Source organism: Podarcis liolepis, assembly GCF_965112155.1.
Source record: "Podarcis liolepis genome assembly, chromosome: 6".
NCBI lineage: Eukaryota > Metazoa > Chordata > Lepidosauria > Squamata > Lacertidae > Podarcis > Podarcis liolepis.
The window spans coordinates 70,202,888-70,226,605 of record NC_139559.1 but is presented as its reverse complement, the minus strand read 5'-3'; the positions used below and the strand labels follow the sequence as shown (position 1 = coordinate 70,226,605).

The window sequence follows — 23,718 nt, the reverse complement described above, 5'->3', positions numbered from 1 at the left end:
TATGAAACATATTTTGGAACTAAAGAGAGTCCTGAATTTTAGAAATGCAAAGCTGTATGCAAATTATGAAACCAGAGAAGGGATGAAGGAGACTCTTGGATTCCTATGCCTGGAAAATTCTCAGCATCATCATAAGCAGAGGCTTAAATATGACTAGTGTAGATATCTTATTTTTGAAAAAGACAATAAACATGTTAATAGGACTACAGTAGGTATAAGAAGGCTTTAGGTCAGCCTTATCTAAACTTCTCATAACCAAGACATGTTTCTTTCTGGAATGAAAAATGGAAACACCATTCTTACGTCTGAATAGGATTACTTTTTAGAGCATTCTTGAGTAAGATTTGCCTCCTTCCCCCATCAGTTTTTACATCAGTGATCTGGGTGTGCCTCTTTATTGGAAGAAGGTAAGCCCTTAGCAATGGATGGCAAGATCCAGTCACACCTGGTGATATAAAAATAACTTGTTCCCAGTAGAGATGCATTGGAAGCAAGGAAGGCTAGAGCAGTAAATCCTGCAGAGAAACAGGTTCACAAGAAACCTTAATTAATCGTATTTCTTTTTCCTTGTAGCATACTTATGCCATTGTGGCCTTGAATACAGTTTTGGGAATAACTGCAATAGGCATTGTAATTAATATCAGAGTTTGTTTTATTTTCAGTCTTGGCTAATGTGAGTCAAAGAGCATAGTTGGGCCTTGTTCCTCATGGAAAAAAATATTAATATTGGTCCAAGAAACCTGAACACAATGGTTCACTTGTCAAACTTAGTGTTACATGAATTAGATTTGCATGTTTGTTTCCTCCCCTCCCTCCTATCCTTGTGTACTGTAATTCCATTCACATCTGCCTGTTTAGGGCAAACCATAGTTCATAATTACAGCAAACTATTGTTTGTGCTTGCCTCCAAACCAGAATTGGAAATCACAGTCAAAATATTGGCTTTCACTTATGGTTTGGAGGTCAAGTGCAAAACATAGTTTGATGATTTGTATGCAATGGAAACTGTGGATTAGATAAAGTTGGGTTGTGTAAGAGGAAGAGACATAAATCTAAGGCAACAGTGGCTAACCTTTTTCTGTATAAGGACCCCTTTGGTTAACCCTTCAAGGGCTGCATGTAAAAATGAGTGTGGCCAAAGTATCAAAGTTCACATTTGGATGGGTTTTGATGGGGTTACAAAGACATTTTGTCATTTAAAATAGCTTTTAAAATAATGTAAATATTTTGTGGGGCACAAAAACTTTTTGGAATCATGACATCACAGCAAGAGAACCATAGATAGAGTATAAAAAGGACAAAGAGGAGGGAAACCTAATGGCCAGGTGTGGCGATCGCTGCCTTGTGGTGTGGCGTGGTATGTTTATTATAGCTCATTTTCAACTATGTAGGCATTTCACAGTTTTGCTGCATTCTAGACTTCTATAATTCTGATTTCTCTTCAATATGAAGGCAACAAAAATACATTGTCATCAGTGGAGACACTAAAATAATGTTGTTATTCAATCCAAGCAAAAACAATGAACTCATCTTCAGGTTAGAAAAAGACATTTCTGGTAGAAGACATGATAGAATAAAGAACTATTTTACTTTTAAAAGACAACTGAAGACGGCCCTGTTTAGGGAAGTTTTTAATGTCTGTCGCTATATTGTTTTTAATATTCGGTTGGAAGCCGCCTAGAGTGGCTGAGGAAACCCAGCCAGATGGGCGGGGTATAAATAATAAATTATTATTATTATTATTATTATTATTATTATTATTATTATTACTACTACTACTACTACTACTACTACTACTACTACTACTATTATTATTGAAACCCAACTACAATCTTAGAATGATAATGAAAGCATTGCTTTGCTGATTAATGGGCCCGATTTTATATATATCTTAACAATCTCAGGTTGCACCAGGGCATTCTGTGAAAAAGAGGCAAATACCAATCGCGCTTTCGAAAATACGAAAGCCAGCAGTCTGTTGTCATCAACCTAAAACCATTTCTTCCAGAATGTTAAGTTGTTTTGAATAAGTGAAAGGAATATGCTGCTTGCCAATAAACACATTAGCCCTTTCGGTTCAGACGTATTTCAAATTATGATGTAAGCCCATAGAAATTTCCCATTTTGCGGAGGGTGCTAAGCCTTGCTTTAAAAGTTCAGACCCCTGTAACCCCCTCCTTCCCTCCTGCTCACTTCCTCCAGCTACACACATCTCAGGTATAGGGAGCTGAAATCCCTATTGAACGGTCATTCACAACTCACTCTGCCAAGATATGCTCAGGACGTTTGTCCCTGTTTATCCCCTCTCCTTTTCAGGCAGGTCTTGTTGTTGTGGGAAGACAAGACAAGACAGTGGCAACCCCCCTCAATATGCTGTTTGTCCCAACCCCTCACATGGTGTTCCTTCTACTGTTGTTCCCCGGGGTAACGTACCTCGATTTTAGGTATTTGTACACCACAGTTTTTGGAAGTAACAACATTTGGATTTATTTCTTCTGAAAAATAGGGTGTACCAGGACCACCGGGGGAAGATGGTGTCCAAGGGAAAGATGGACCAAAGGTACATTTTAACAACTGAACAGCCCCAGCGTTGTCTTTGTACGGTGTTTCTTTAAACAAAATATATAACAAAATACAGCATTGCCGCATTTGTGTACATAGAAGTTGTCCAGCAATGTCACCCTGATGCTGCATCCTCATTAAGAAATCACAGAGACAAAAGGCACAGAGAATTTGCATCTTCGCACAATGCCTGTCCAAAAGAGCTATATTTACTGTGTTGTGGAATGTATTTCAAGCTGGTTTCTTGTGATTGGCAAAGCAGGCTTCATGCAGACATTGCAACAAAATGGAAGGATTCAGATGGTGATTTAGAGGGGTAGGAGAGTTGAAAAAAATAATTCACATCTGGTAACTGATTCGACCCTTTGGTTTCAGATAGTACATGGGTAGATGAGTCTGAAAAGCCTGGGGCACAAATTTTCATGGCCCTCTAGCAGCTATGGTGGCTCATGTACCAGAAGTAGTGTAGTTAGCGTTAGCTCTGGAAGTGGATTCTGACCAAACTAAGCCTCCTATGTATATTTTGCTTTAGGGGGCTTAGTTTGGTCAGAATCATGTAAACACTTCCAAGGTGGTTGAACTTGATAAACAGATCCCATCCCCTCTTGACCTTTGCTTATGCATGTGACTGTTTTAGGGCAGTGTAGGAGACCGAGGACTTCCTGGAGAAGATGGTGAAAAAGGAGAGACCGGAATCCCAGGAATCCCAGGCCCTTCAGGTGCACCCGGCATAAGGGGCATTCCAGTAAGTAATCTCAGAATTATAGTGCAAATAACAGCAATGTGACCTATTCACTCCAAGGGAACTTGGCAGATAAGTATGCTATATGAGTAGACTCTTGTGCGAGTGGTATATTAGCCGAATAAAGAGTTAAATACAAGACCCATGAAACAGGTTGGGGGGGAGGAGTTATATTCCTTATCGCCTTTGATCCCACTAGGTGCCTCCCATGACACTGGGGATGGTGGATTGCATTTTCCCAGGAACAAAATGTTGTGGTTTGAGTGCTAGAAAATATGACTTCCTACACATCAGAAACACTGCCTTAGGGGGAAATGTTGGGATCCTCTCCAATGACTACCCCATCAGAACTACACATTTAGTGTACAGAAATTGTTGATATAGGCCTTGGAAGTCATGGCCAAAGTTGAAACAGCTGAGTGGCTCATATGGGGGGGGGGGGGAGTTGTTGATTCCAGTCCAGCTCAATTTGGATAGGTTTCTGTCTCACAGCTAGCACTAATTATCACTTCTGCTGGCAAGCACAGTAATGGGACCACCACTGTGGATGGTTGCGGAGAATTAACTGTGTCTCAGATTGACTTCACGTAATAAGCAGTGGCACTTATCCTCCCAGTTTTCATTTCTACACATCTGTGCTCCCGCTTCAGACATTACACAGAAGCATGAAAACAGAAAGCGCGTGTTCACTTCTGCTTCCTGTTTCCATTGCTTGTTGAATGTTCAAAGCCCCACCTAATCCTATGGGATGACTCTGGTCTCAAAACAGACTTTCATCCCAATGGTTTAATCCAGCAGAACATTACTCATTGCACAGAGTTGTTTGTCTTAGAATGAAATGAAGTGTGGAAATCCTGCTCAGAATCAGAGCTTTCCACATGTTGACATCTTTAAAAAAATATATGCTTCAGAGATGTAGATCTTTAAGAGACAACGCATAAAATCAGAAGATTTGGGACTGCAATTCTATACATATTTACTTGGGATTAAGTCTCACTTAATTAAGTCATGTTCACTTCTGAGTAAGACGTGTAGCTTACATTATAAGCGTCTCTTCCTTGCAGTATGATTATTGTTTTGCTGTAAAATGTTCTGGTGCTATTTCTCCCTGATTTAACTCTTCCTTTTATTATGTAGCATGTATCTTCAAGGTTTGTTAAAAACAAATGTTTGATGTTGGTGTCAGCCCCGCTATTCATTCTTTGCATATATCTAGGTAAAATGTAGTAAATCATATCTACTTCCTTCACATTATTATTATTCACACATTATCACATAGTAACTTCATACTTGAATAGTAGGTTTAGAGACCCTGCTGATAGCTACCCTGGACATTACCAGAATTTTCCGGTTCATATGGCAACCCTATCTTGGTTACTCAGAGTTTCATTTTAAGTAGATCCTAACAGATATTGATTCCAGTATTTTTCATTGGACCATGGGATAGATTTAGCATGTCACATACCATTTCACTGTATATTTTTATATAATAAGAAGGCACAATGTATTCCAAAGATGCTCCATGCAGCCCCTATTCTGTCTCAAATATTGCAGGACATTTCAATAACATGATATAATCAGAACACTTGTTTGCTACTATCCATTTAAGATGCAATTTATAATATAGATTTCCCCTAAGCACTGGAACATATGCACGGGCCATTTTGTCTATGGACCAAACTAAATGAGATTGTTGCTGTTGTTAAATTTCTGTTCCGTCCTTCCTCCTGAAGGAAACCTGGCTGATAAAAACGAGGTGCATGCTGTTCATTCAGCTAGCAATTATTGCATGAGCGGCTTTTGAAAAGTAAATAGTGGGCACAGGGAGGGAGCAGCAATCTTAATTGGGACTCTGGCATGGTCTGTGAGGTCACAGATGTTATTCAGGAGCTGCTAATTGCATGATTGGCATCTCGTCTAGCTTGGCCTTCAAGGCTGCTGATCTTTCAAGATAACCACACGGTTTGGAACAAACCAGAAATGCTTTTGCTTTGCATAATGCATTAGCTAGAAAAGCCAAGAATGAGACAAACAAAATCTGGCCAACTGCAACACGTTGTCCTCTAGTTATTTTTCTTAGTCACCAAGCATATACAAAGTGTTATCAGTTAATGAGTCTAATCCGGAAGTCAGCTGTTGATGAAAATGCCTGCTGAAATCTTCATACTTTGGATGTGTTGTTTGTTTTTTTTGTAGTGTGGCAATCAACAGCTTTCCTCCATTCCTAAATTACTGTTTCTTGTAGCCATAAAAACATTGATGATGGGGCTGGGAAATTAAACAGAGTGATGAAACATCCACTTAACGTATGCGAAGAAAATCAATGAGACAAAACAATAACAAAATTGTTAGAAACATAGGAAAGAAAACTGTCTTCTACTGAGTCAGACACAATGGTCTTTCTTGCTCAATAATATCAACACTGTGTAGCAGTGACTTCCTTGGATTTTAGAAGCAAAGCAGCTACTCTACTGCTGAGCTATGACTCCTCCACCAAGTCCTGCTGTGCATTTGAGAACAGGTACACAATACTGTTCATGCCTAGGCCAGGAGCTGTGGCTTCCAGTTTAAAGGTGTAGTTTGTCAGTGATAACTGGGCTATAATTTCGAGGATGAGAGAACAATCTTGCTAGAACTGTTTTAGGGCTGTCATACGTCTAGCATTTCCTGGGCATATCTGGGATTTTTTAGGCAAATTTCCTAAGAGAACTTTATTTTTTTCGAAGATTTTGCAAAAAAAAAAGCTGAACAACTTGCTCCTCCCTCCAAAAATACCTCAACAACTTCTTGAAATATGGCAAGCCTAATTTCCTCCTACATTTAATATAGGTGCATATTGGTGCCATAGAAGGTGTTTGAAAGCACTGGGTAGGACAAAGAGAAGGAGAGTTTTCAGGACCAGAGGGCAAAGTTCTCTTTCCATTGTGCCAAGTGGTAGTTGGGGCTTCTATCCCTGACTGCCACATAAAAGGGGAGCACTAACTTGCTCAATGAGAGGACACTTGTTGACCTCTGTGCTCTTCCAAAACACTGGGAATATGGGGACGGTGGCTACATAATAAATTTAGTATTAGTGGACTACATATTGCTTCAGTTGTGGTGGTTCCTGAGCCTTTGATTTGCACCATGCCAATGCAAATCCATAATCTTTCCCAATCAAGTACATGTAGGGATGATTGAACATGTCCTGTATTGCTTAAGAGGAAAACTTGAAGCCTGGACATGTGTCTGCCCCAGTGGGCTTGATCCCTAGCTTAGTGAGTAACTGGCTACTATCTCCCTTGTCGAAGCCTAGTCAGGAACCGTAGTAATGCAAATACATCTACTTTCACTGGAGATACTTCTCTGGCCTGAATCTGACATTCTTTAGTCCTTCCCTGACTGAATATAGATCCCTACTAAATGAAGTGTTTGGCTTGAGCACAAAATTTATTTTAGTCTCCAGCTGTTGTTTTCTGTTCAGACATGTTAGATTTTTGTGGCATTTTCACTGGCTTGATAAAAATCACCAGCATTATATCACTCTTCTCCAAAACAGAACAGTCATACTAATGTTTAATAAGAGTTTCCCATAACCCTCATGCTGAATGTTATAAGACCTTGCTAAGATTATGCAGTTCACACCAAAGTTTAAACATGTTCTCAAAGCTCTCTTCCTTCATAACACATATTTCAGGGGCCCGAAGGAGCTCCAGGAACTCTAGGTCAAAGGGGCCGCCCAGGAAAAAAGGTAATTCATCTTGGTTCTTCTGTCATGTATTTTTATTAATTGAGGGCCTAGCATTTATTTATTAATAATGGACAGGTCGTAAACAAACGGTTTTGAAACAGAATGTTCACAGGATGTTGGGACTCTTGTTTGGCTCTCCAGTGCAGTTTGCATTTGGAATAACATCTTGTATTGTCTTATCTTTGACTCTTAACCTCCCCAAAAGGGGGCAAAGGGACAGCATGGCCCCCCAGGAGAGATTGGCGCCACAGGTGACCGCGGGCAGCCTGGAGAAATTGGTCCAAAGGGTTCAAGAGGAACTAGAGGCCCAATGGTTGGTATACAGTTGTTCTCCCTATTACCTTCATGACAACCCTGTAAAATACCGTATTTTTCGCTCTATAAGACGCACCAGACCACAAGACGCACCTAGTTTTTGGAGGAGGAAAACAAGAAAAAAAATATTCTGAATCTCAGAAGCCAGAACAGCAAGAGGGATCGCTACGCAGTGAAAGCAGCAATCCCTCTTGCTGTTCTGGCTTCTGGGATAGCTGCGCAGCCTGCATTCGCTCCATAAGACGCACACACATTTCCCCTTACTTTTTAGGAGGGGAAAAGTGAGTCTTATAGAGCAAAAAATACGGTTACACAGAGAGAGAGAGAGACAGAGAATGTTATTGGCTGAAGGACCCCCAGTTGGTTTAATGGCTGAGTGGGAATTTGAACCTTGATCTTCCTGCTCCACGATGCCACACTGACTCTCTGTTCATTTGTTTATCTAAACTCTTATAGAACTTGTTTGCCTATATTTTTAGTTCACTAGGGTATAGGTTTTGGGTGGGGTTTTTTTTTTTAATGCATGTGCCTTTTTTAAACAACAACAACATTGTGTTGTACCTATTTGCAGAGATATATTCTGAAATGGTGCATTCAAAGAAGCAATTTGCATCTACTTTCACCAATTACTTATACCTATATTATATGTGTTTTCATTATTTTTATTTTATTTTATAAACATATTTTTATTAAAGATTTTGTCGTTTACAAAAATACATGCATTGTCTCTTTTTCAAGTTGTGTTTTCTACAGATCAGTTTCATTTGTTGTGAGAGATTAGTGTTGCTCACAGCATTATTTTTATGTAAAATATCTATTTCTGGTTCAAATATGCTGAAGGTAGACTTTTTAATCTAAGCTGCGTTTATTCTGGTTCCCTTCTAGGCTGTTAAAAAAAAAAGTCGTTAGGAGAATCTGCATGCTTATACCTTTTTAGGTGCTTTTCAGGAGAGAACACCATCAAACCTTGTGCTTGCATTTTTTAAATCATATGAATTATTAACTTTTTAAATGTATATCCTACATGGGTTCCCGGAGCATTTGGTTATATAAATATTACTACATTAAAAGGAAAAAAAATCCTTGGGCATGAGCCAGCCACTATGAACATATGTTATGTTGACTGTATGTGTTTGACTCTCGCAATTTGAAATCAATGGGATTTATATCTGCTTAACTTGGATGAGGGTTATGCTCTTTGTGTTTTTCCGATCAGAAGGTCGATTGAGAGCTTAACTAATTAGAAATTAAAATGTGTTTACTGCTGTTTATACATACAGGGACATTTAGGGTCAATGGGATCTGCAGGAGAGCCAGGAATTCCAGGTTACGGGGTAGGATGCACTTCCTGAATGTCTGTCTGTACACTCTGTTGAGTATGTTGACTGTGTATCGTCTTTGTACATTGCGCTACATTTGTTATGGCCCATTGACTTGTGCAAAAAAAAAATTATACACCCTCCCCCACCATTTGGGTGCTGGCGGGGGCCACTCGCCCACCCATTCATTAGTCAGAAAGGGGAGGTTGGTTACAATTGGCAGGAGGCCAGCTTAGCCAGGAGAGCTGGACAGAGCTACACCGCCACATAAGTCACCCACGCAGCCTGGTATCAAGACATGTGTGTGGATTGCTCTGCCCATTTGTCCCTTGTCTGCTTCAAGATGGCCATTCTGAATGAAGCCTATTGAAAGCTGCCATTCTTCCCACAGCTATACTTAACTCTCTCTTTTTTAAAAATAAGTTATGCAGTTTGAATTAACCATCGAATTTTCATTATTCAAGACAATTATATTTTAAAAAATCAAACTGATACACACGCATTAGATAGCTCCACTTTATTTGTTTATTTATTGTTGGGAAACTTTCATTTTTCAAGAAAATTATCAAAAAGGCAAACTGACAAACACATGTTAGATTTTATTTATAGTACTTATTGGGATTTATTTATTTTTACACATATATATATATATATTACCTTTCTTCTGTCACGGATCAAAAGGCATCCTCCATCAATCCCAACAAGACCAGAAAACACATGTGGTAACTAAAACTGAATCTGGGCCTGTTGAAAACTGGTGGTTTCTGTTCCCAAATGTTGTGGTCTATTGTCTTCAATTGTCCAACTATCCTGTTTGCCCAGCATGTCACCTTTGACAGCATATTGACTACATAACAATGCAAACAGATTGCTCACATGGCATGGCGTTTATGTTTAATTGTTTCTTTTCCTAGGGTCACCAGGGTCAGCCAGGCGCTCCTGGCCCACCAGGAGCCAAAGGAGAGAAGGTATGAAGAGTGGTAGCAAATACTGTAGTTGACAGAGGTGGTTGCTGTTGGCTAGAAGTCTCGGCGGCTCACAAAATAAGCATATATTTTACACAAACCCCTCTATCCACTTAGAATTGTAGAGTTGGAAAGCACCTTGAGAGTCGTTTTGTCCAACCTTCTGCAATGCAGAAATCTTTTGCCCAATGTGGAGCTCGAACCCACAGCCTTGAGATTAAGAGTCTCATGCTCTACTGACTGAGCCATCCCTGATTTTTACAGATTCTTATTTTAAAGCTCTGAGGGAACAATATTGTGTGAAGAAAAACCTCTGAATATTATGAATGAAATAACTTGGGTTGGGTTGCACACATTTATGCCAAAGCATAAATCCTCAGGTTCATTTTACAGCATAGATGCACTGATGCTCAGCCATTCTGCGTGACTGATGACATTGTGCTGGGAGCAGGGCATGTGCTGATTTTTCTAATCCGTGTTGTCCCTGATGTAGCATATGCTGTGTGAGCTTTGATTCTTCCTGTCACATCATACTGCGATGCGATTTCCAGTACGCACAACACACACAGCTCTCCAACACACAACAGCTTTTCCATTAATTTTGGTGGATACTGATGACACTTGCAAATAAAGTGTAACATACATCTTTCAATACATGGGCGGCTTATTGGGTCCAAAATATGTACTTTCAGACATGTCTCTCTACACTGCAGTTGGTGGGAAAGTCTTAATTCTGAAATTCTCCCAGGTGTTCCATTTGTGCATTGGAGAGCACATGGAACTGTGGCTCAAATAGATGATTTTCTGTATGCAAATCTACTTCTTTTTTTCTTTTTTTGGTACACTCACAGGATAGCAACCAACTGATGCTGAAAATATCTAATTTCACCTGTTTGTGTTTAGTGATTGTGCCCTTACAAAATATACTTAAACTTTTAATTTTAATAAATTAATGTGCTATGCAATGTAGCTTGCGTAATGGCAACTGATTTTATTATTAAATTGTGCTTCAGATATTAGCTGTTTTACTTTGCTGTGCCTGATATAATTAGATTGCATGTCTGTTTGTAATGGTAGTAATTTGTACATTTTGGTTTATATCTGTTTATGGAAAGAGAAAGAATGGAAAAGCAATTTATGCAATACTAAGAATGGATACACAATCTAATACTCATCTACCTGGGAGTGGTACTTATTTCTGGGGAGCTGTCTGTTTGGAAACTGAACTTACTACTGGTCAGCCAATAGATTTGCTGTGAAGCAGCAAGTACAGTCGTACCTTGGATCTCAAACGCCTTGGCTCCCAAACAAATCGGTTCCTGAGCGATCGAAACCTGGAAATGAGTGTTCCAGTTTCCGAACGCTTTTTGGAAGCTGAATGTCCAATGCGACTTCTGTGGCTTCTGATTGGCTGCAGGAGCTTCCTGCAGCCAATCAGAAGCCGCGCTTTGGTTTCCGAACATTTTAGAAGTCGAACGGACTTCCGGAACGGATTCCGTCCGACTTCCAAGGTACGGCTGTATATGGTTCTTCAGAATAGTTATAAAATCTGTTTGCTGAGAGGATGCTACAGGTATAACTATCACAAACTACTAAGTCTTTTACATAAATGGCTCAGTACCTCTTTGCGTACGTATGGCCTGCATAGGGAATATATTTCAATTTTTCATGCATAGTTTACTAACAATACCCTGAGGCTTCATAGCCAATAAACCATTGATATGTCTCTATTACAGGGTTACCCGGGGGAAGACAGCACAGTGCTGGGACCACCTGGGCCCATAGGTGAACCAGTAGGTCTTTCTTTATCCAGAAAACTATATACGTGATTCAGAATTGAAAGTCTTACCAAAAATTATACAGTTGCCTCCAGAGACTACACTCATGTTGTGCAAAGACGTGTGGAATTGTTGTAGTTGCTTTGAAATACGTTATGTTTAGATTTGTACAGGTTCCAGCTTTTTCATTGCTACCAGCAATTGCAGGGGTTTTTTGGGAAAGCAGCAAACATAAGGGGTATCAAGGGGCTAAACTAGAAATGGCGCTAAATGTGTAATTAGAAACAGTGTCAGGGTTTGTAAGACATTTAATAATAGGAGTGTGAGGGCAGGGGTAGGGGTTCACAGAGACAGCAGGACACAGGGAGATGAGGTTTAATGTTTTCCTCCGCAGTCACAGTTCTGATGAGAATTGGACCTATTTTCAAAGTCAAACAAACAAACAAACCCAAAACCCTGTCATAGTTTTTAACACTTTTAGTATCTCATCTAGTTTGACCCAAAGTTAATGTTAAATGTAGCATTTTAGAGGGTTCGAACTGCTGTATAAATGCTAAGTCCGACAAAGATTTTTAGTGTTAGTAGCACCAGTAATTTAAAACATTGTTGCTATAGAAATCAGGCAGGTACCTACAATTCTATTTCATCACTTGCTCAAAACGATTTTGTTTTGCCTTTGTTTTTAGACAATTAATCTGGTTCCATGATGATAATCGGTTTTGCATTTTGTTATTTCCTAATTTTGTGGCACTTTGATAATTTATTGTACACAGAATGTTATTTTCTAATGAGTTTGCAGTTTTAAAATATTCTTATCAATAACTAAAGTATGATTAGTGCTAATTTCTTGAAATTTTCTGCCATATGAGGAAGAGTAAACCTACATTTTCAGTTTGTTTGTTTTTGGTTTAACATATATGTGATTCAAAACCTCAACTAGCCATAGTACAAATAATTTTAGACGTCATTTATTGTATTGACTATGTTTGCTTTGCTTTGCTTTGCTTTGCTTTTCCTTTCTTTCTCTCCCTTCTCTCCCTTCCCGCTTCCCCGGCCTGCCCAAAGTTTCTTTTGAATATAAGTTCCCTTTTCTTTTTTTATTCTAAAGCAGCCATATTTCAAAGAAATTTTAAACCATCTGGACTTCTTGTGGTTATTTCTCTAGGGCCCTATTGGTGAACGTGGAGAGAGAGGAGAACCTGGTGATTTTGGTTACAAGGTAGAATTCTGCTTCCATTTGTATTTATATGGGGCGTACTCTGTAGTTTATTCTAAAACAGCAATAGAAAAAAACACTCTTTCGTACATCTGAGTGCATGTTAAGTACAATATCACTAACATTATACTAACTTACTGGGGAGTAAATTCCGTTAAACTCAATGAATCTTTGTTCTGTCTAGACAGGGCTGTAGCTAGGGGGTGGCGAGGTGGGTCCTCGCCAGGGGTGCAGGCGATTGGGGGGCGCAAAATCGGCTAAGAAATATGTCCATAAATATTGATTATTTAATGGTTTTAAATAGAGGGTGAATTGAATGGAGGGGTTGGAGGAGAGGCGGAAAGAAGAGCTAATTTGTCTGTGGCTAGGGGCACAGTCTGGACAGTTCTGCCAGGGGTGCAAGATCACATAACTATGGCTCTGTGTCTAGATATGAACAGAATTTCAGTGTAAGTGATACTGCAAAGGACAGGGCTAGAGTTGACTACTGCCAAAGAAATTATGGACAGGATCTGATACTAGAAGCTCATCAGAATTCAGGTTCAGCTGTATCAGGGTCGCCACTGGAAAACTGGGTAAAGATTTGGGAACTGGCTGGATGAACAGGGTTAAAACTTGTTGGGACATCTGTGTTGCTTCTAACTGCCTTGCCCTGATCCTGAACTGCTTTGTTTGCTGCTGACCCTGTACTGCTACTTGTCTGAATAGAGATTCCTTTCTTACAGGTTAGAGCCTCTGCCTGTATGTGTTGGGCAGGAGCCAGGGCAGATGAATAGGATCAAAGCCTAGGCCAAATGCTATCTGACAACAACACCTCGGGATTGTGGGCAGTAGCATGACTTTAAGACTTGGATACAGTGTAGGGGTAGTGCAGATACAGACCAGAAATAAGGACGCATAAAGGCATATGAGCATTTTTCCACTGGCAAAAGCCAGATGGATGAACAGGTGGTTGTACAGAAGGCAAGGGCAAGATTTACCAGGCTATGAGCCAATAGGTGGAGCAAAGGATTAACAGATTAATGCAATATGTTGCAATAGATGCTTTAGGACGAAACAGGTTGAATGGAGTGTATCTGGGGTACCTAATTTGGGATACCTAATGCTATGAGCAACAGCTCACATCATCCCCAGCCAGCATGGCTGGTGATCAGGGATTCTGGGAGTAGTAGTCCACAACACCTGGGGAGATGGAAAATATCTTGAAGACTAAGTTCCAATAAGGTGATTAATATACTGAAATATATTGAAACAAACATGTTGGAGTACACCTTGGCTCCTCTCAGGCTTGTCCTCTCACCAGAAACGGATAGTATTAGTTGCCTGCCCAATAATATATTGCACTTCCTATTTCTAGGGTCACATGGGGCTTCCAGGACTTAGAGGTGCTGTTGGACAACAAGGGCCACCAGTAAGTCTCTTGTGAAGTAGGTTGACTTTGTGCTTTGATAAATATAATAAAACAAATGGTACTTCTATATTTGTTACCAGGTGGGAAATCCCTGTTCCTTTGCCATGATGTCTCCTAGGCTTTATTCATATTACTTTTTTTTGCTTTTTCCAAAGGGTGAGCCAGGTGAACGTGGTGAACCAGGACTAAAAGGAGAGAAAGGATCTCAAGTAGGTAGAAAAGAGCAAGACACATTTTTTTGTCATATTTGAAATTAGAGCTCTTCAACACTAGACAGACCAGCAGTTTCATTTATAAGCTTGCTTGTTTTGTTAGCTTGTTTCTGTCTCCAGAACCCGTTAACTCTAAAAGGAATATATTTCTGAAGCTGCTCTGAAAGTGTGATATGTATTCATAAGGAGGGTGCCATTTGCTGGAAAGTCCTTCGCCTTAACCCCATCTGTCTAATTTTACATAAAAAGGGCATTTTGAAAGCAGTACCTGTGAGTTTTCAGAGGCAACTCTTCGGCCACTGTTGGTGAAAAAGCCTTGGGCAAGATGATGCAACAAGGCAGTTCTTATTAACCCCATTAGCTTTGCATATCTCATTATGTCTGGGATGAGGAACCTGTGGTCATCAAGACTCCAGCTTTTCCCATTAGGTGGTACCTGCTGCACTTTTCAGCAGACAGTGGCAACCTGCAGAGGTCTAGGGTTGGGTGCTGGAACAAGAACTCCAGGTGTTGATCTCAAGTGCAGCGAGCTTAATTTTCATAGTGCTGTGATAACTTGAGAGGCAGTTCCTAGAACGAAGCTGTTAGAAAATAAGCAGATGAAGATCTTACGTGCTGGCATCAATGATACAAAGGGCAGCAGCATTTATGAAGAGTTGCCTTTCTGGCTTCATCTCTGCTGATATTTTTAACCATTCTTTTTTGTTGTGAAAATATGCTTCCTCCCGGGGGGGGGGGAGTCCTTTTATTTTGTGACTTTAAAAGTAAGCTCAGGAAGCCAGATCTGAATGAGCATTTGGGCTGATAAAGGCCATCATCAAAAGAATCACACAACAAACTCTGCATACCTTGCAGAACTTTTGCCTTGTCCAGTTTTTACCAGCAGTTCCCCCCTCCTCTGCCCTCCAGCACATTTGGAAATAAGGTTAATTTCAAGAGCAGTGATGTGGCATTTGGGGGCTGCTACTCTTGGGCATGGAGAGTTTGCTATCCCACTGAGCATGCACGAGATCCATAGGAGCTCTTTGGATTCTGGCCATGGTACAAATCCATTTGAACTCATTTGTAAAGAAGATACAGCACATACATGTTTGGCGTAATGTGTATTGGGCAAGTCCCAGAGTTCCACTTCTGAATAATACTTTGAATTGAGGCTACAGTGAAAGCTGCCAAAGGAATGCTATGCTCTGCCACAGAGTGACTTTTAATATGTTTTTAAAGGATTACACAAGGAACGGCTTTTAATATCCCCATTGCACCTTCATACTTCCACTTTCCACCAAGTCTTGCTGCAATAAAGTTGTTTTCTGAAGGGTATGTGATAATCTGTGACTCAAAGCAAAACCACATTTTATTAACTTGCATATCTCAGTAGTTCTGTAAAGCCTACACTGTGATCACAAGCCGCTTTGGCAGGGTGTGCGTAATATAGAACCCCAAATCCACAGCCTCTTTGGGCTTCTTTCAAACTTTCTATGATGTCCCTTAGGCTGAAATTTTATATCAGAGTTTTATTCCTAAAAATAGTTTTAACAACCAGAAGCCTAGTGAAAAATGCACATCTTAAGACGGCAGTTAAACCTGTGTCCATAACTTGAACCATACTGTGCTGCTAAGTTCTGCAAAATGCATCACGTAGAACAGGAATCCAAATAATAAATGAACCGCTTTTCTTTCACATGGACTCCAAATGTAAAATTGTGTAGGAAGGTTCATATCCAGTGTTCATAAGAGCCTACTTGATCTGGTTAGTAGCCCATCTAGTCCAGCATCCTGTTCTCACAGTGGCCTATGGGAAACCTGCAAGCGAGAGCACAAGAGCACTCTCCAGTAACTGGTATTCAGAAACATTAGTTCCTCCAACTATGGCTCACGGCCATGGATAGACTTCTCCTCCATGAATTTATCTAATCCTTTTTTAAAGCCGTCTAGGTTGGTTGACATCCCTGCCTCCTGTGGGAGCAAGTTCCATAGTTTATAAACTATTGGTTCAGCAAACCTTGCAGATTCCTCCCTCCTCTCATCAGAGCAGCCATGAAGAAGAGATAGGAGCATTTGCTTCTTTAAAAAAAAAAAAAGACTGTAGATTTGCGTTTAACCTAAAGTTAACCATCGCAGTGTTTTATTGAAACAAATCATTTTCTTAAACTCTGGTTTTAAAGTTGGCTTGTTCCATCAAACCCTAGTTAATATTAACCACAGTTTGTTGGGTTCAGATGACCCTGCAAACTGTGGCCAGTCAAAAATGGAAGCAGAAGCTTGCAAACAGAATCTGTGAGGCTCACATAGGTTTGTACTTAGAATGCACTGGGGTTTAGCATTACCTCCAAAGCAGGGAGGGACATGTGTATAATCCTGTCGAACCCCCACCCCCAAACATACACACAGATACAGAAATGAGATTGTGTGACCTAGCCCAGCATGCTTTATCTTCTGTTTATGGATATTGCATTTTTAACTTCGGGCGGGCAGCAGCTGTGATTCAAAAGACAGTGATGCATAATAATATAGCTTACATTTATAACAAAGAAGCTGCTGTAGAAATTAATGATCATTAAGTGAAATGACATTGTCCTGGTTCAGACTGAATGAACTATGGTTTCTGCCCTGGTTTAGTAAGCAGATATTAAACCAGTTTTCCTGGCTTGGATGACACAGGACTCTTATTTTACGCAGTCTTAAGCACTGAAGCAGTATGTATTCTGGCAGGGGCACAATCTGTTCTTGGGCTAATATAGAGCAGTTAAAACGTAAAAGTACTCCAGTGATGTTTAATTTATTAATAGGAAATACCACAAATCCTATAAATAGGGGACATTTTTTAAAAACAAAAACAAAATCCATTCTGACCTGTGAGCAACGTGGATGCAATTCTGTCTGGCCCATTCATTCTCTCTCATAAATGACATGTTGCTGAAACGGAATAACCTCGGGGAAATGATAATGTGCTTTTGTGAATGAATGCGGTCCTTTGACAGATTTTGTACTCAAGTAGAAAGAATATCCAGCCCGTTTATGATCTTAGATTCCCCTGAAACTGAAGTGATTCTTGTGTTCTTTGACCCCAGTGCTAGATAATAAACATGCTCCTAGCTTCTATTCTGCTTTTATGTTTCATTGGCTTTGTCAGTGAACACATGTTTTGAAATTTCTAGGGTCCCACTGGGAAAAAAGGAATGAGTGGTCAAGCTGGGAAACCTGGGATGTCTGTAAGTAAGCAAAATGTTTTATTAATCACACACTAGGTTTCAGGTATCAGGAACCCACCACAAATACAATTATCCCTGTATTGGGAAGTTTTAAACGTTTGACATTTTATTATGTTTTTATATGTGCTGGAAGTCGCCCAGAGTGGCTGGGGAAACTCAGTCAGATAGGTGGGGTATAAAAAGAAGAAGAGGAAGAGGAGGAGGAGGAGGAGGAGGAAGAAGAAGAAGAAGAAGAAGAAGAAGAAGAAGAAGAAGAAGAAGAAGAAGAAGAAGAAGAAGAAGAAAGCAGTGACATGTAGCGATGAAAAACAGCTAATCAGATGGAATTATATTCACTAACATGCAAAGTAGAAAAATTAGTTTAAATTGTACCATGTGTATATTTCACCTTTATATCTCAGTTCTATGCATGTTTACTTGGACTGTGCTTAATGGAGATTTCTGCCTAGTTAGTGTGTTTGGGATTGCAGTCTAATAGAGCATTATAAAGCCACACTTCATAAAGTCTCTGTTGTAGTCCTAGACATGCCTCCAAAGGGCTGGTCACTTTTTCTCCTGCCCCTGGGATTTCTCCTGCGAAAGCCCACTCTTTATCACTAAATCAGAACAAATGGCAGTTAGGGTTTTCTGCAAATTGCCATTTGCTCTGATTCAGTGGTAAAGTGCAGGGAAAACACTAGGGCCCAAAACTTTTTTAGCATGCTTGGACACAGTGCTTTAAAGCATGAACCTGTTCCTAGATACAAAAGGAAGCCCTAAGATTTCAGTGGTAATTTGTAATGAAACCCACAAGTGGGGCGGGGTGGGGGGATCTCCCTGGCACATTTTCAAGTGTTCCCCCCCCCCCCGGAAAGTTCTCTAATATAGATATTTCCTCTTTTCTGATCTTTTCCATTGCATAGTTGTGAACAACATGTTTGTTCTTCTGCTACAGAAGCTGAATGGCCTGGACGGAAAGAATGTTTGTAGTTGATGTTGCTAGGTGTTGTACTTTAGCAGTCCTACTAATTAAAAAAAAAGGCATTAGCCAGTATTATTTCCCAAAAACAAAAGAAGGAAAATCCATAATATAAAGTGTCTCCAGCCAGAGAGGAAGCATACCTAAAAACAAATTAAAGTTGTCTGCTCTCAAACTTAAGTAACTTTCTCGAGGTATATAACTGTACTTTTTTTAAATTGTGTAAAATCATGTTTAGCATAGCTTAGTTACAAATAGTCTGCTGTTCAGGGCTGTTGTAATACATCTCAAATTTATTTCAGGGTATACCTGGTCCTTTGGGTCAGAAAGGTGTACAAGGCTATCCTGGACCAGAGGGCATTCCTGGGAATCCTGGAAAGGCTGGCTTACCTGGACAACAGGGCCTTCCTGTGAGTCGTACTTGCATGGTTGTTTTCCACTTGAAAAAGTCTTTAAATATTCTCAGTGCATCATAAACACCTGTAAGCAAGAACCATATGGAAGAAGGGAATTCCATAATTTCCTCCTGCCCTATTGCCACCTCTCCCTTGAGGGCCAGCAGCATTTGTTTGAGAAGTAGCTACATCATTTGTTTGCCAGTATGATTCTTGTTCCATGCCATTGTGGTGTAGGCCCAACTATGTCTCCACCCCCATTGTTCTGTCCGGACACTGAGGTCCAGTGCCAAGGGCCTTCTGGCGGTTCCCTCGCTGCGAGAGCAAAGGGCCTTCTCGGTAGTGGCACCCGCCCTGTGGAACGCCCTCCCTCCAGATGTCAAAGAGAAAAACAACTACCAGACTTTTAGAAGACATCTGAAGGCAGCCTTGTTAATAATAATAATAATAATAATAATAATAATAATAATAATAATAATAATTTATTTATACCCCACCCATCTGGCTGAGTTTCCCCAGCCACTCTGGGCGGCTTCCAATCGAGTGTTAAAAACAATACAGCATTAAATATTAAAAACTTCCCTAAACAGGGCTGCCTTCAGATGTCTTTTAAAGATGAGATAGCTACTTATTTCCTTCACATCTGAAGGGAGGGCGTTCCACAGGGCGGGCACCACTACCAAGAAGGCCCTCTGTCTGGTTCCCTGTAACCTCACTTCTCACAATGAGGGAACCGCCAGAAGGCCCTCGGCGCTGGACCTCAGTGTCCGGGCTGAACGATGGGAGTGCAGATGCTCCTTCTGGTATACAGGGAAGCTTTTATTGTTTAATAGGTTATTGTATTTTAACATTCTGTTGGAAGCCACCCAGAGTGGCTGGGGAAACCCAGTCAGATGGGCGAGGTAGAAATAATAAATTATTATTATATTATATTATTATGCAGAAGCATCTCACATCCTGCAGTGGGAACTTATTAATCAGATTTGGCCACCTTTCTGCACAACCTTAGTGGCTTTTTTTCCTGCAATAGTAAATCGGTTCCAGGAGCCCCAGTCTGTTTTAGAGCGGTCAGGTGCAAAAGACACAGAGCTTCTGTAGCTTCACAACATCTGGATAGCTCAGCTGGTTAGAGCATGGTGCTGATAATGTCAGGGTTGCAGGTTTAATCCCCGTACGGGACAGCTGCATATTCCTGCATATCTGCAACCCACTTTTCATCAACAGAGATACCAGGGCGGGATACAACTGCTGAAACACCACTTTCTATGTATGCAGGAACCCTGGCCAGTTTTACACCCTAGTCTGCTTTGAGCTAGGGCCTTATTTCTCCAAGTCATTCGGGGTTGCGAACTTAGTGCTTAATTATGAAATGTTAAAAGTTAATTTCTAAGTAACAATGTTTTTCAATAGACAGCATGTCCTCATTTTAAATAGTATTGTTAGTATCACCATCATTTAATCACGTTTCTGAGCACAATTCAAAGTGTTGGTGCTGAAGGAGCATCTCCACCCCCATTGTTTAGCCCGGACACTGAGGCCCAGCTCTGGGGGCCTTCTGGTGGTACCCTCCCTGTGAGGTTACAGGGAACCAGGCAGAGGGCCTTCTTGGTAGTGGCGCCCAACCTGTGGAATGCCCTCCCATTAGGTGTCAAAGAAATATCTGACTTTTAGAAGACATCCGAAGGCACCCCTGTTTAGGGAAGTTTTTAATGTTTGATGTTTTATTATGTTTTTAATGTTCTGTTGGGAGCTGCCCAGAGTGGCTGGAGAAACCCAGCCAGATGGGCAGGGTAATATAATAATAATAAATACCATATTTTTTTTAGATAACAATTTATAGGATGCCATCATTGTACTGATGTTGTGTAAGAGTGTGCATGCAGATAGATGTACAGAGGTGTGTGTAACGAGCATGGCTACTTTGAAGAAACAAAAGCATGTGTTTGGCATATTGCTCAAAAAAAAAATGGAACCAGTGGTTGATGTGACTATGTATAACTTGCTTGTCAAGGGTAACAGAGGAAGCGTGGGACTAGCTGGACTGGCAGGATATCCTGGAACTCAGGGACCAAAGGGGTTACCAGGTATGCCAGGAAACACTGGACCACCAGGACTAAAGGTACTTCGAATGGGGAGCTTCTCAAGCCGGCTGGCACTGTGTTTGAAATCTTTCTGCCCGCTCATTCGGAAGTAATATCAAAGGCAGAACTGCAGCTTCCACCAAAGCTTATGCACCTGGCATTGTGGAAGTATGCTCCTTCCCTCTCTGAAAATGCATGTATGTGAGCTGCCTTAAAACAAAAGGGTTTTTCTTATAGGGCTTCCCATTTATTTATTTTTAGGCTCTTTACAAACCTCCGCAGTTCACACTAGCATTTTATAGGATCACAAGGGCAACCTGTGAAATCTGAAAGCCCTAATTAGTCTAGGAGTGGTACAGGCATTTCTTCAGCCCCAGTGCAAATTGAGCTATCTCTCTGAATTTACTTCAGGAGCAAGACAAGGCTTTTTGAAAGGGGGGGGAAAGGGGGGGGAGAGCATTTAATTTCCCAGCGGTTTGGAAAGAAAGATAGGCACAGCCTGCTCTCTGTACCGAAGGGAAGGCCAATTAGTTTGTACTAATTGCCTTGAAAGAGACTGCTTTCTGTGTTTATGATAAGTGAATCAAACTTAAAGCGAACTACCAGAGAGGGGAGGGGGTAATTATAACTGCCATTATAATTTCATTTGTTAATACTGTGGAGGAATGTGGGGTTGTCAGTTTATTGGTTGCTATATTGCCAGCTAGGAACACATTAAAACAGCAGAGTAACCCCAACTCCCTGCTTAGGGGATCCATGGAACTTTGGATCCTTTGGACTGAATGGCACCACTGCTCCCCACCCTGAAACGCCCCATATCAGGGTTCTTTGCTGGCTTCCATCAGTGGCAGAAGACCCAACAGTGTTTGTTTCCCATCTGGCTGGGCATAATAAGGGTCTCTGCAGCAGTGAAGCCCACACAGTTCCCCAGGCCAGAGGCATGTCTATTCCACCACATCCCAACCCCCTCCAGCAGTAAAGATCAAGCTGGGGTTGGTGGGAAGGAATATTCCTACTGAGTTTACATGCCTGGTGGACTGGTTATTAGGGTGTTCTTCTTTCAGGTTTGAAAGAAGGAGTTTTTATTTTATTTCAGCAGCGTTAGCTTTGCTTCTATGAACACGCAATGCAAGAAGTCTCAGCATTCAGTCCAAATTAGCTGATAATTTTTTGCTTTTTTTCAAAATTCACCAACAGAAAACGAGGGGCCAAAATTAATGACATCACACAAGCAACAACAATTGTCCACCAACATTACCAAGATCAGGCTGATAAGCTGATAACTTATTCAGATCCTAAGCACAGTTTTGAAATAATCCTTTAATCGCTGAACCTCAGAATCAGGGTGAATTCCTGTCAGGAGTAAGCATGGACCAATGGTACCAAATAGTATGGGAAACAGCCTTACTAGAAAAATTAACCAATAAACTGAAACTAACATGGGGACAAATAGAAGAAGACGCCTTCACCCTGGTATGGCTCCCCTTTATCACATACACAGCCCAACAAGACAATGACAAAAATCCACCAACAGCATACAAATCAATATGGCTAACCTGATCCAAAACACCCACCCACCCCACTCATGCATGAAAACAAAGACCACCACAGCCAACCACAAATGAACAGCCACACCCTAGGCCAACCCCAACCTCTCTCACCACCAAAGGAACACAAGTGAACAGCAGAGAACCTGCACAAGCAACGCTGACACAAAACCTCACATTTATTAAATAATATAGAAACATCACCACCCAACCCCACCCACACTCACCTTTCTCCCCTCCACCTCTTTCCCCCTATTCTTCCTAATGTCTCAACAAATGAAACCGATTTGTTGTTCTTGTTTTTAAAAAAGTGTTACATGGGAAAAAATACGAGAGAGAGAGACATTGCACATGCCTTTGTAAATCAAGAAAATCTTTAATAGAAATACATTTTTTTTAAAAAAAAGAATCAGGGTGAATTCTGCATCAGCAAACATTATCTATGATTTCTTCATGAAGAAATTCCGAGGCACCGTATGCTTCTCCTGTATAAGAATAATAATGAATGCATACTTTCCGTCTTGTTGCAGGGTGAACAAGGGCTTCGGGGTCATCCAGGAAAGCAAGGTAAAAGAGGTCATCCTGGGACCCAAGGCGATCAAGGCCCCCCGGGAGATCCTGGCCTCAAGGGTCATGCTGTATGTACCACCTGTTGTATGTAAAACAGTCCTTAGTACCATTCAGGTGCCATTTCATATATTAATCTTCCTATCTGCTAATATTCCAGGGACAAACTGGAGATCATGGTTTGATGGGATTCCAGGGATTCCCAGGTCCCAAGGTATGTGCTCGCTCTGAGCCCAGTCCCAAAGCTAAGCATCTTTACATCCCATTAAATGGGAAATAGTTAAGCATGCCCTTAACCCTCGCATTGGAGTGAATGGAACTAACACGTTCTTAAACTTTGTGTGGCTGGATCATGTCCTTTTTAAAAGCTGAACTGTAAGTCATCTGTCGTGTATGAAAGATCTTCAGCGAGCACTTCTTAATTGCCCTGAGATTGGAGAGCAAAAGAAATAATACAGTGGTGCCTCGCAAGACGAAAAGAATCCGTTCTGCGAGTCTCTTCGTCTTGCGGTTTTTTCGTCTTGCGAAGCAAGCCCATTAGCGGCTTAGCGGATTAGCGCTATTAGCGGCTTAGCGGGCTTAGCAGATCAGCTGATTAGCGGCTTAGCGGATCATCTGATAAGCGGCTTAGCGGCTTGAGAAAAAGGGGGGGAGGGAGGGGAAAAACCCCGCAGGAACTCGCAAGACATTTTCGTCTTGCGAAGCAAGCCC

General features: G+C 40.9%; 1 protein-coding gene across 1 annotated transcript in view; it reads left to right on the top strand.

The window, feature by feature from the left end:
* Positions 1-23,718, top strand: part of COL24A1 (collagen type XXIV alpha 1 chain) — a 167,683-nt gene that overhangs the window by 125,447 nt on the left and 18,518 nt on the right. Inside the window, exons 36-50 of the mRNA XM_083510891.1 lie at positions 2,507-2,560; positions 3,200-3,307; positions 6,981-7,034; positions 7,240-7,347; positions 8,630-8,683; positions 9,583-9,636; positions 11,370-11,426; positions 12,577-12,630; positions 13,985-14,038; positions 14,194-14,247; positions 17,406-17,459; positions 18,720-18,827; positions 20,824-20,931; positions 22,971-23,078; positions 23,168-23,221. Of these exons, the coding sequence (XP_083367017.1) occupies positions 2,507-2,560; positions 3,200-3,307; positions 6,981-7,034; positions 7,240-7,347; positions 8,630-8,683; positions 9,583-9,636; positions 11,370-11,426; positions 12,577-12,630; positions 13,985-14,038; positions 14,194-14,247; positions 17,406-17,459; positions 18,720-18,827; positions 20,824-20,931; positions 22,971-23,078; positions 23,168-23,221 (1,083 nt within the window). The remainder of the gene's footprint in view (positions 1-2,506; positions 2,561-3,199; positions 3,308-6,980; positions 7,035-7,239; positions 7,348-8,629; positions 8,684-9,582; positions 9,637-11,369; positions 11,427-12,576; positions 12,631-13,984; positions 14,039-14,193; positions 14,248-17,405; positions 17,460-18,719; positions 18,828-20,823; positions 20,932-22,970; positions 23,079-23,167; positions 23,222-23,718) is intronic.